The 10,816-nt window shown below is 35.3% G+C and overlaps 1 protein-coding gene across 19 annotated transcripts; it reads right to left on the bottom strand.

Moving 5' to 3' along the window:
* On the bottom strand, window positions 1,195-10,561 carry LOC109829053. 19 transcript variants are annotated; one of them, XM_020396122.1, is made up of 13 exons: window positions 10,357-10,561; window positions 9,478-10,265; window positions 9,221-9,274; window positions 9,084-9,116; window positions 8,185-8,297; window positions 7,437-7,491; window positions 7,301-7,366; window positions 5,904-6,056; window positions 5,086-5,538; window positions 4,537-4,778; window positions 2,531-2,957; window positions 2,296-2,368; window positions 1,195-1,733 (listed from the first exon to the last, which is right to left on the bottom strand). In XM_020396122.1, the coding sequence occupies exons 2-9, from the start codon at window positions 9,695-9,697 to the stop codon at window positions 5,522-5,524; spliced, it is 711 nt and encodes a 236-aa protein (XP_020251711.1). In that variant the 5' UTR covers window positions 9,698-10,265; window positions 10,357-10,561; the 3' UTR covers window positions 1,195-1,733; window positions 2,296-2,368; window positions 2,531-2,957; window positions 4,537-4,778; window positions 5,086-5,521. The 19 variants fall into 19 exon arrangements, 3 of the variants coding, with proteins under 3 accessions (XP_020251711.1, XP_020251710.1, XP_020251712.1); XM_020396121.1 differs by having other exon boundaries at window positions 2,531-2,954; XM_020396123.1 differs by having other exon boundaries at window positions 2,531-2,606.

Below are 10,816 nucleotides of genomic sequence, written 5' to 3'. Positions count from 1 at the left end.
TTACGATATACATGACCATCAGCAGAGACATGTGATGGTGGTGTGAGAGTCATTATTCTTCGTCATCAACTTCGGATCGCGAAAAGAAGTTCACGAGTGCTTTACCGTCAATCCTCGATTTGAAGATCGCATTGATTTGTTTTATTGATTATCTGGATTTAGATATTTGATGCCAATAATACATTACTTATTTTGCATTATTTATTTTTATTGGTTATACTGATTTTTATTTAAGAGGGCACTATGTATATAGATTGACAGTGCATTTTACGAAAATGAATTGCCAAGGCAAGGACTTTGAGCCCTTCATCATGCACCGATTTGGATTTGGCTAGCGGAGCCTCTATCTCTCAATAGGCTATTTTCTTAAGGTATCCTTTGGCAAAGGGTTAAGTAAGGGGTTAAGGAGACTTAACCCCTTCTTAACCCGCCAAACACAAAAAAACTATACGATGGTTAAAGTGGGTTAACTTTTCATAATTTGTCAAACATAAAAAATATATAAGGGTTAAGCTAACCCCTCTAGAGGGATTAAAATGAGTTTAACCCCTGAAAATGAGGGGTTTACTAATACTAATATTTAGAATGACTAGTTGGATTGCACGTGCAATGCACGTGGTAATTTTTTTATTTATTATAACAAGGTTGTAAAAATTTGTAGTGAGGAGACGGTAAATGTTCATGTGGTTGTATCTGACAACTACTGTTCTTGCTGCAATCTCCTTTTATGCAGCGAGAGGACGATAAATGTTTTGCTTTTCGTTTTGTATGTTTAGAGATAGTTGAGAAACCACGACAAAAGAGTAGGATTAGTTGAGAGTTTTCCCTGTTGCTGATATAATCATTTCATATGTAACCCAATGTTTTGATGCAAGGATTAAAAGAACCTTTGTTGTTTTGTTCATTATTGATCATTGCACAGAGCTCAATATGTGTAGTGTTTTTTCTCCTGATTTGGCCCACGTTGCCTCACATGGGAATGTAAAGCAAACTCTTAACATTCAGAGTCGTTCAATGAGTAGACTGAATATTGTAGTACATAACACATGCTTCTAAGAGTTTCAGCTATCAAATGAATGCAACCTCTGATATAATACTTCTCTCTCCTGAATCAAAAAAAACTTTAATTTGCCTGCACGAACCAATCAGATATCTTGAAGGAAAACCTAGGGTAGAAGTATTTTGACAAAAGGATTTCAATAGAATAACAGAAAGCAAAAAACTATGATTTGGATTCTCAGGTTTCTTACATTGTTTCAGTCTTTTTACATGGCAATGTAAGCTGACTGCACCGAGAAGATGCATACAAATATTTACACTATAATCATACTTAAATATTCTTTACAAAGGAATTAAGCTCTCATCAGCTAGGGTAGTCTAGATGATAAAGATCTCACAATACATTATGTTGATCCCCTTTGTCAGTGTCTCTTCTTATCAAAGAATTTGTATCATGTCATGAGAAATTATAAATGCCATGAGAAATTATAAATAGCAAACAGAAATTCGAGGAAGAGCGCAAAGCATAAGGGAATTGTCCTTTGCTCAGGTTGTTGCATTCGATGGCGTTTATTGTCAACAACGGAATGAACTGCATCAGAGCCCTAGAATTACCATCTAGCAATTTGACAATTCCAAGAAGAGCTCACAAGCATAGGTTAGTATGAATGCTAGCTACAGACTCTAATCACAGCGTTATGAAAGGAGAGTTTTGCAACTTGGTTTCCAGTCACCTGAAATAGTGTCAAGATAAACAAATGCCAAACATCATCTCATAACATTCTCATACTCATCACGTTGGTAGTCTATGAAGCTTAACAACTGGGTAACGTTTCCTTACCCACAATTTGAAATGGCTAACTTCTTAAACCCACATCAATTCTTAATTGTGGATTGTACTTCAGTGACGTAACCCAATTGCAGACAGACCTCATTGTAGTTGTATGTTTGAGGATAGACCCCCTTGTACTATCACTGAACTGTGGATAAACCCCTGAGTGATTTCTTTTTTACCCTCAGGAGGCATAGTTGTCACTCACAAAAAAACAACTTTCTCTTTTTCTGATGGTAAAAGACTAAAAAAGTCACTCAAAGGGTCTATCTCCAACAATAGAACTACAGGGGATCTATGCGCAATTAGATAATGGTACAAGGTGTCTATCCACAATTAACCCAAAAGAAAACCAAAACATATCGTCTCAATATTAGTTTTTAGTATTAAAAATTTATAATAAAAGATACTAACTACGTTTATTGAATCATAGTGTGAAGTTTTAGTAGTGCAACGAAATTTACCACATTTCAATATCTGGGAAAAGATTATCAACAGAATTATCTGTGGAAGCCCAATCTCAATACACTTGGCAACCTGGGCAAACAGAAGGATCAGCCAATTATAATAGATCTTCTACCACATCTTATGTAAATGATACAATAAACAATCTCAAAAGGTTCATAGCACAAACTTGTGAACAACAACGACAAGTCTGCAAATAGAAAAATAAGTTTAAAAAAACAAAATGATGCTTACGCTGAGAAAGCCTAACTCATAGAGACCAAATCCGGATAAGGCAAGTAAAGGAACTGTTGATAGTGGACTCATAAATCTGAATTGTACAAAAATAAACAAATAAATAAATATCTATAAACAGAAAAATTGTAGGTTGGTATAAATGGAATGCATTCTAGAGATTCATAAGTAACCTAGTGACATTAAGCCAAAGGCCACTGAAGCCTACGATAATCTGAAGTGTTGAAGCTACAATTAAAGCACCTTGTGTTCCTCACATTATATGTAAGAATTTGTAGTACAAAATTAAATATATAATTTATCTTCAAAATATTAACATAACTCTCACTTCCTTTCATTAATTTAACAAAGTACAGAAGTACATACCACATCATAAATATAAACATGCTTGTCATGGGATTCCGTGTAAATATATCTCTGGCCTCTGCTGAAACATTGATGAAGATAAATGCATAAATAAAGCAAATTAAACGCACATCCTTTAGCTAAAAAGTAATCCGTGTCTTTGAAATCAGAGAAACATGCTCTATTGCTCCGTTACGTTTGAACTCAAACTTATAGCCAAATTATCACCATAAACCAAACTAACAATAAACTGCAGTCTGATTCCTCCTCAAATAATCATTTGTGCCCTACCCCCCTACCCACCCTCCCCCTAATCCACAAAACAAAATAAAACTGTAAATAGTGCAATGCTCAGAGCTGGGAACATAAAATTTACTGAAGCCCAACAACGAATTTACTAACTCTTCCATATGACTGATAATCAAATCTAATATCAGCCATCTATGAGTGACGTTAACCAAGTGACAAGAAACAAAACAAAAAAAATTAAAGAGCCTGATACCTGTGCACAAGCTTAAAAATCTCTTCAAGTTTCTGCAAAACTAAAATACCAGTATCTTTGTTATAAATTTTCTTCATGTGTACTCTATCATAAGAGCTTTTTGTTTAGAACAGAAATTTGAAGAGCACGGGCATGGAGCTTGATGGTTGGAAAAAAATGAACCTTTTTATTATTTCCGTCTAAAGACGTGGATTAGTAAACCCCTCATTGAGAGGTAACTTCTTTTAACCTGTATGGACAGTTTATGTTAACCTTTTTATTATTTTTGCATGTGACAATTAAGATGGATAAGATAATTTAACTTAATTTTACACATTTTTATGTTTGACAAGTTAAAGAAGGGGTACCTCTTCTTAACCCCCTAATTTATCCCATTGCCAAACAACTCTTAAGTCTCTGGGATGACTGTTTGTGGTGGATGCACATTGACACCACTATGAAAAATCCTATCAGAATTAATTTAGGTTATCTCCTGTTTGAACCTAATATGTTGTGCCATATTCTGATAGCTGTTCCTCTTTAGTTTTCTTTGTAATTCAAAATACAACAAAGCATCTAAATGCAAATGCAAAACATAACAAGGGTGTAACGTTCGGGCATGTATGTGGAGACCAGTAAGTTAAGTAGGTAAGGGTAATGAAGAGAGGAGTAGGGTTAGATCTAGACAAACCAGGGACTGGATATTGTAGTTGTTAATTTAACTGAGCAAATGTCCCTTATCTGAGCTGAATGAAGGAATCAAGGATTCATGATATAGTCCACCCAGAAGAGTATCAACAAAGAAGTTATGTTCTTTGTGATCTGTTATTAATCATAAATGAAAAATTAAGCGTTTACACTTTTTGGATGCAACACGTGATGATTATTGAATATCATTGTGCTGCCAGACTGACATCTTCCTATGGGCTTTGTCTTTATACAGGTCCTGCATTGAAAAAGTTGGAAGAAGAGAAAGGTGTTGTTGTAAGATTCGTGATAGGAAGAAGGTCATCTGCTCTACAAAAGTGAATCAAAAATATCATTTGAAGTTTCTTTCTTCAAAATCCAACTTAGTAAAGTCGACAACATTAGTGAAACTATCAGTAATAGAGCATTTAAACATCATCATAAGCTATCTGACTAATTCATTAGGATAATAGTAAAGATTAGATATATGTACCTCCTAAATTCAGATCCATTTTTACAGTAACCGCATATAGAGGCAGTACATGTGTCTTGACATCTGGATAGCAGACAATATACTTTGAAGGAGCTTTCTGGTTATCTACACCAGAATCAAAATCTCCAGAACTTGGACCTGATTGTCAGGAGCCGAGAAGTATCATCTTTGTGCTTCCCAAGATTACATGACAAATCACCATATGCTTCAGTCCATCTTCACTAATTGGTGCGGAAATAAGGCTGCAAATCATTTAGCATGAACGTTAAGTTAATGTAAATACTAAAAGTCTGGAAAATTGTATTTATGGGAATTCGAGGAATAAATAGAATTCAAGTATCTGTTTTATACATTAATATGTCTATAATCAGATACTTATATTATACTGCATGCAGAAACAAGTATTAGTCATGTACTATGATGAAATTAACCTAATAAAAATTATGGCTACAATCTACTGAACCTAACTTTAATGAAATGCTACTACAAAATACCTAAAAGACAGTATACACGTTAAAAATTTAACAAACAAATGAAATTTTTGAATACCTTTTGCGAGCGGGAAGCTCTGGACAAAGATGCAAACCAAAGCCATAGAGGCCAGCATTCTCAGGCAATCCACACACACACACACACGAAATCCATCCTTCATTATTCGATCAACCTCATCCTTCGATGCTCCATATGATGAATGAACAACATTTGCATCCCCCCCTCTTATCTTTTTCCATTGGAGAAGAATGAAGACTCCGATAAACATCAACAACCATACACTGTAGTGAAAGAGTGCCAATGCTCAAATAGAACCAATGCTTCGGTATGATATACTCATCATCTTCCTCATTCAGCTTAAGCACCCCATTATCTCCATCGATCGCGTTAGTGACTGGTCCATCAGTGACACTCCCTGACTATGAGAAACAACTCTCCATATCAATTTGCTCCTCCTCTTCACTCCATGATATTTCACCCATGTCAACCATTTTCAATTTATCAAATTAGCTGCAAAAAAAAACAAAAAAAAAATGATGCCCATGTCAGGTTCTACATTAGCAGATTACAAAGATGGGATATGACATCAAATCTTTCTGAAATGTTTTTGGGAAAACTTAGCAAAATGCTCAATTTTACATTGATTCAAAACTAAATATTATACAGCTGTAATGGGTGACAGTATCAAGAAATTATAAATTGATTGGTGCAGAGTACCACTTAACATGTAAATGTCAACAACATTTCACACCTAAATTATTTTACTTTAAATTTGAGAGGGTTTATGTCAAGAACCAATCACTGAGCTATTAACCCATGGATTAACAATGTAGATCAAGCTAGCATTAATTCTCAACATCTAATTCAAACTCTACCAAGATCACAACCGCAAGCTAATAGCTTATCCCGATGATCTGCATCACTTTGATAGAACCACTCTCTCACTTTATTTTCCCTTTCATATTCATCTTGAAAAGTGCCAAGTTCAGTATAGACTTCAAGAATCAATATTGCCGAGGAGGTTTTCCCTGCACAGTACTAATTTGTCAGAAAAGTGCCCTATGCATTATGAAGGATCCATCTTTATTGCAAAAAATAGATAGAACCCTTTCAAGGAAATTTATCACCCTAACCCCTAAAAGAAAGAAATTGTAGAGAAAACATGTAAAATGCTGATAACTTTGTAAGAGATAGAACCCTTTGAAGCAAATTTGTCACTGAAATTATTACATAATGCATCATAATAATGAATTTAGAACAGAAATATACAACCAAAAGATAGAGCTTGAACTCATAATATACCACGTAAGTGAATGCGATAAACTAAAATAAGAGGAGAAAATAGAAGCAAACCCATAGAGAAGGGGAATAAAAAAGAAACCTCCTAATACCCCAAAAATCTAATCCAATGCATGTTTTACTAAACTCACTTACACATAGTCAGCCTCAGAATAGTTAATAAAAATTGTGATTATTAAGCTGGTGCTGTTACAACTTGCAAATCAATGTTCTATAGAAGGCAATGTCTGCTTTAATGGAAATTTCCTAAAATATTTGGAATCAAAAAGTAGGACATAGCTTCATGTTTGATAGATAACATCGAGTATCAATTATTATGTTAATATTCTGAGGTGTTGTTGCTTTAAATGGGTTAGATGTCAGAAGGTACATGGCAAAAGCACACATTATTATTCTGAATTTCAACAGCTAAAGCTTGAAATCCATAAGTGAAAAGAAAAAGAAAAGGAGAACTTTAGAAGCAGAGCATACATGTATGAAGCTTAAAGATGTTAATAAAGTTTATCACAGGAAAGAAACTGATGCAAGATTGGGAATCAATAGAATACATGGTTAATCTTTTACTAAGGACTCTAGCAATTACTTTAATCACAGAAAGAGGGAGAGGTTACCTTGCCTAGCTCCAAGATATATTGAAATTGATTGTGTAATGAAATGCAAAGAAACAGAGACAGTTATCCCCGATTTCACAGTCATAAATTAGGGTTTTGACTTGTGAGATAACTATGATATCCCACAATTTAAAGTAATAAAACAACTATATAACTATAATCATGCCATAACAGGAAAGGAAAATTTTCAATAAAGAAAAGGAAAATTATGAGAAATGTTAGAAATGGTTTGGGTTTCCAAAATCCAGTTATTAAAGATTGCAAAAGAAGAGATTACAACAGCAGTATCTCTGCTCGTGTTTTGGCAATTCCGAAAGAGGAACCGAGCTTAAACTTTAGGAAATCACAACCAAAATCACAACCTGAAAAATAACAGGAATGAAGCTTAAAGATACTGCTGTTGTAGCAAGTTTCGCAGAGGTCAAAGCCTATCTCTTCTTTGCAATCTTTACATCTGTATCTCTTTCCAGTAATGGGGTACATCTGCAGAGAAGAAGCCTATCTCTTCTTTGCAATCTTTACATCTGTATCTCTTTCCAGTAATGGGGTACATCTGCAGAGAAGAGAGGGTGTTGTCATTTTTAATAACTGTATCTGTATCTCTTTCCAGTAATGGGGTACATCTGCAGAGAAGAGAGGGTGTTGTCATTTTTAATAACTGTCGAGTCTGATACTCGAAAATAATGATAAGAGTAGTTTCAACCCCGAAGGTTTAGAAGATGAAATGCCACAATTCATAAAGAGAATTTAGCAAAACCACCAACTGAAGTTCTCATTCATTCAGAGGAGGCTAAGCTGACATATCAAGGTGCGTAACTGCCAAAATTAACATCTTTCACTCTCAATGACGGCATAATCAGGGTGCTAATCACTAACTTGGAAAGAAGTAGAGCCGTTGCTCATATCTTAGTATAAGTAACAACCAAGTGATAGTATTAAATGTGCTAAAACATAGAACGCTGTAACAAATAGCTATCATGCTAACTATGATTTTCATGAAAAACAGATTCGGCATCATTATCACCTCTTCACGCTAGGTGCTTGGTTTTTTGCTAATGGTAGCACAAGATTGGTAATATTTTGAAATCCTTAAGTCAATGTGATGGATTTCAAAAGATAATGGCCAGGTTACTTCGTTGAAAAAATACTATTAAAGTTTAGATCAAACAATCTTAAAATCATCAAAATAGCATTTACAAGAATATCGTGAACTATTCAATGAAGAAATTGGAATGGAAAACCTCACCCCGCACGTATCACATCCAACTCCAATATGAACATTCCGCAGCTCTTCCTCCAAAAATAAAGGATCATCTTTTAAATCATGTGGTTCAGCCTTTTTTCCCTCTTGCAGAGAACCTGCAATTGCACAACAACTACGGTTAATCAAAGTGTCTCGCTTTTTTAACATATAGTTGGCCTCCATCCAATATCAGTAGACAAATTCAATAACATGTGAATAGGACAAAACTATTTCATTATCACAAGAAGAGATAATTCACCAGATAATGCAAGTACACTCATGATTGAGCTTAACATTCCGAGATCGCTATTCAGAACAACTTCTAAACAGGACAACAAGAAGTAAACAACCCTAATGCAAGGACTGAAACTCTTAATTTTAGCTAATAGTTTTCCATATACACATGTGGTCAAATCAACAGTGTAAAATTTGTATGAAAAGGGTTTTAGGGTTTGCTTGCACTTAAATTGTGGTTGGATGTTGATGGTAGTGTGATATGCTTCGGATAAAAAGTTGCAATGATGGCTGGGATATGCGACAATGTGGTGGTCACTACTCCCAATAACTCAAGAAGAATACTAATAACTTGACCCTTTTCTTGGATTGATCTAATAAGCTTCTTACCCTCACATCATATTATGCAATGTTCTCAACTCAGGAACTGGTCATAACTTACTTAAATGGACAAAAAATCCAAACTTGCCACTTAAGGGAAAAAAGAGACAGTTAAACATTGCAGCTAAGGGATGACAGTCCACAAATAGACAAGTAACTTAATATAGAACCCTGATTGGCTTGAATGAAAAATATCAAATAAACCTAGAACTAATATATCTGGCTCAAATTAAGTCCCAACTATTAAACAAAGGATCGTGATTCTATAGGATTAAAAGTAAACATACTTGATGATGATTCTCTAAGTCGCCATTTAACGCCTTAATGAGAAAAAGAAGGAGAAGGTAGAGCATGAGGCTTTGAGGTTAATCACAACCAAAATCACAACCTGAAAAATAACAGAACTCAACTCAACTCTACTTACTTTCTAATCTCGATACAATTGTTGTTCGAATATTGAAACCCTTGTCATTTGAAACTGTAGGAAATCGAGAATTAAGGCAAAATTAGAACAAAATGAGAGGACTGAAGAAAAAAAAAGGGGAGAGAGTGAATTGAGCAGAACTAACGCTTAGAGCTAGGATTTTGTATAGCGTAGTGAAGACGAAGAAGAAACCTTCTTCAAATCATAGGTAGAATTCTTTTTAAAGTAAAAAAATCATAGTTAAACTTTAGAAATACCTTCTTCAATGAAATTCCTTCCTGATCCTAACCGATGCCAAAATTCTGAAAACTGTGGAGATGAATGCGGAGGCGTCGCGTTGATGATTAGGGCAATAATACTCATCTTTGCAAATTGATGACTTGAAGATCGTGGACAGACAACCACTTTTCTCTCAGTAACTTTACAGCCTGCTCTTACCTGAGCTTTTGTGTGACTCATTTTAAGATCACTGTACATTACCTATAGTGCAACCCTCATTGGCAGAGAACTATATAATTTTATAGTTCAACTTCTAAGAAAGTTTCATGTTAGCATCCAACAAGTAAAATAAGCGGATTGGCCCAAAATTCTCATGACGAAATGTTGTACAATTCTACAATGAAATACCAGTCCCAATCAAAACCCACCCGAGAGTTGAAATTACGGACATCGTGCTCATATTCTTAGATCATCATAGATCTGATAATGCTAAAATTCAATAATTGGAATCTGGAGTGACGCCATTCAAGGAAAGGGGTCTAATTGCTAAATAGTACGCTTTGAGAAATTCTGCTAGAAACGCGAATCAAATTGCTCTACGCAATTAGATAACCTTTGCAAATTAGACATCAGGAAAAAATAAATAAAATCCAAATCATCAAACCTTTTGCTTGACAACGGGGTTCTTGTGATCAATCCGCTTGAGGATGTAATCGGAAACCTCCTTGACGATACTGACATGAGAAGTCCTCAGCAGATCGCAGATCTCCTCCAGTTTGTAAACAGGAGCGAATTTGACCTCGTCCGATGTGACTCCATCGACCATCTGAAACACGAATCAAGTTGCTCTACGCAATTAGATAACCTTTGCAAATTAGACATCGGGAAAAAAATAAATAAAATCCAAATCATCAAACCTTTTGCTTGACAACGGGGCTCTTGTGATCAATCTGCTTGAGGATGTAATCGGAAACCTACTTGACGATACTGACATGAGAAGTCCTCAGCAGATCGAAGATCTCCTCCAGTTTGTAAATAGGAGCGACCTTGACCTCGTCCGATGTGACTCCATCGACCATCTTAGATCTCCAGTACGCCTCGACCGCTCTCCTGCTCGAATCCCTCGTCCGATGTGACTCCATCGACCATCTTAGATCTCCAGTACGCCTCGACCGCTCTCCTGCTCGAATCCATGGTCGATTCGAAACCCTAGAAAAGATTATTGTGTAACGCTTATAAGGGAGAACTTGGGTATATTTAAAATGGTTGAGGGTTAATTTGGGGAGGAGAAAGGTTTACAGGAACTCGCTCTTTTAAAGGGTAGATAGATTAAGAGTTAACTCTTCCATTATAAAGAAAATAGTCAAAATTATTTTT

Source organism: Asparagus officinalis, chromosome 1 (assembly GCF_001876935.1).
Source record: "Asparagus officinalis chromosome 1, Aspof.V1, whole genome shotgun sequence".
Classification (NCBI taxonomy): domain Eukaryota; kingdom Viridiplantae; phylum Streptophyta; class Magnoliopsida; order Asparagales; family Asparagaceae; genus Asparagus; species Asparagus officinalis.
This window is presented reverse-complemented; position numbering and strand designations above follow the sequence as displayed.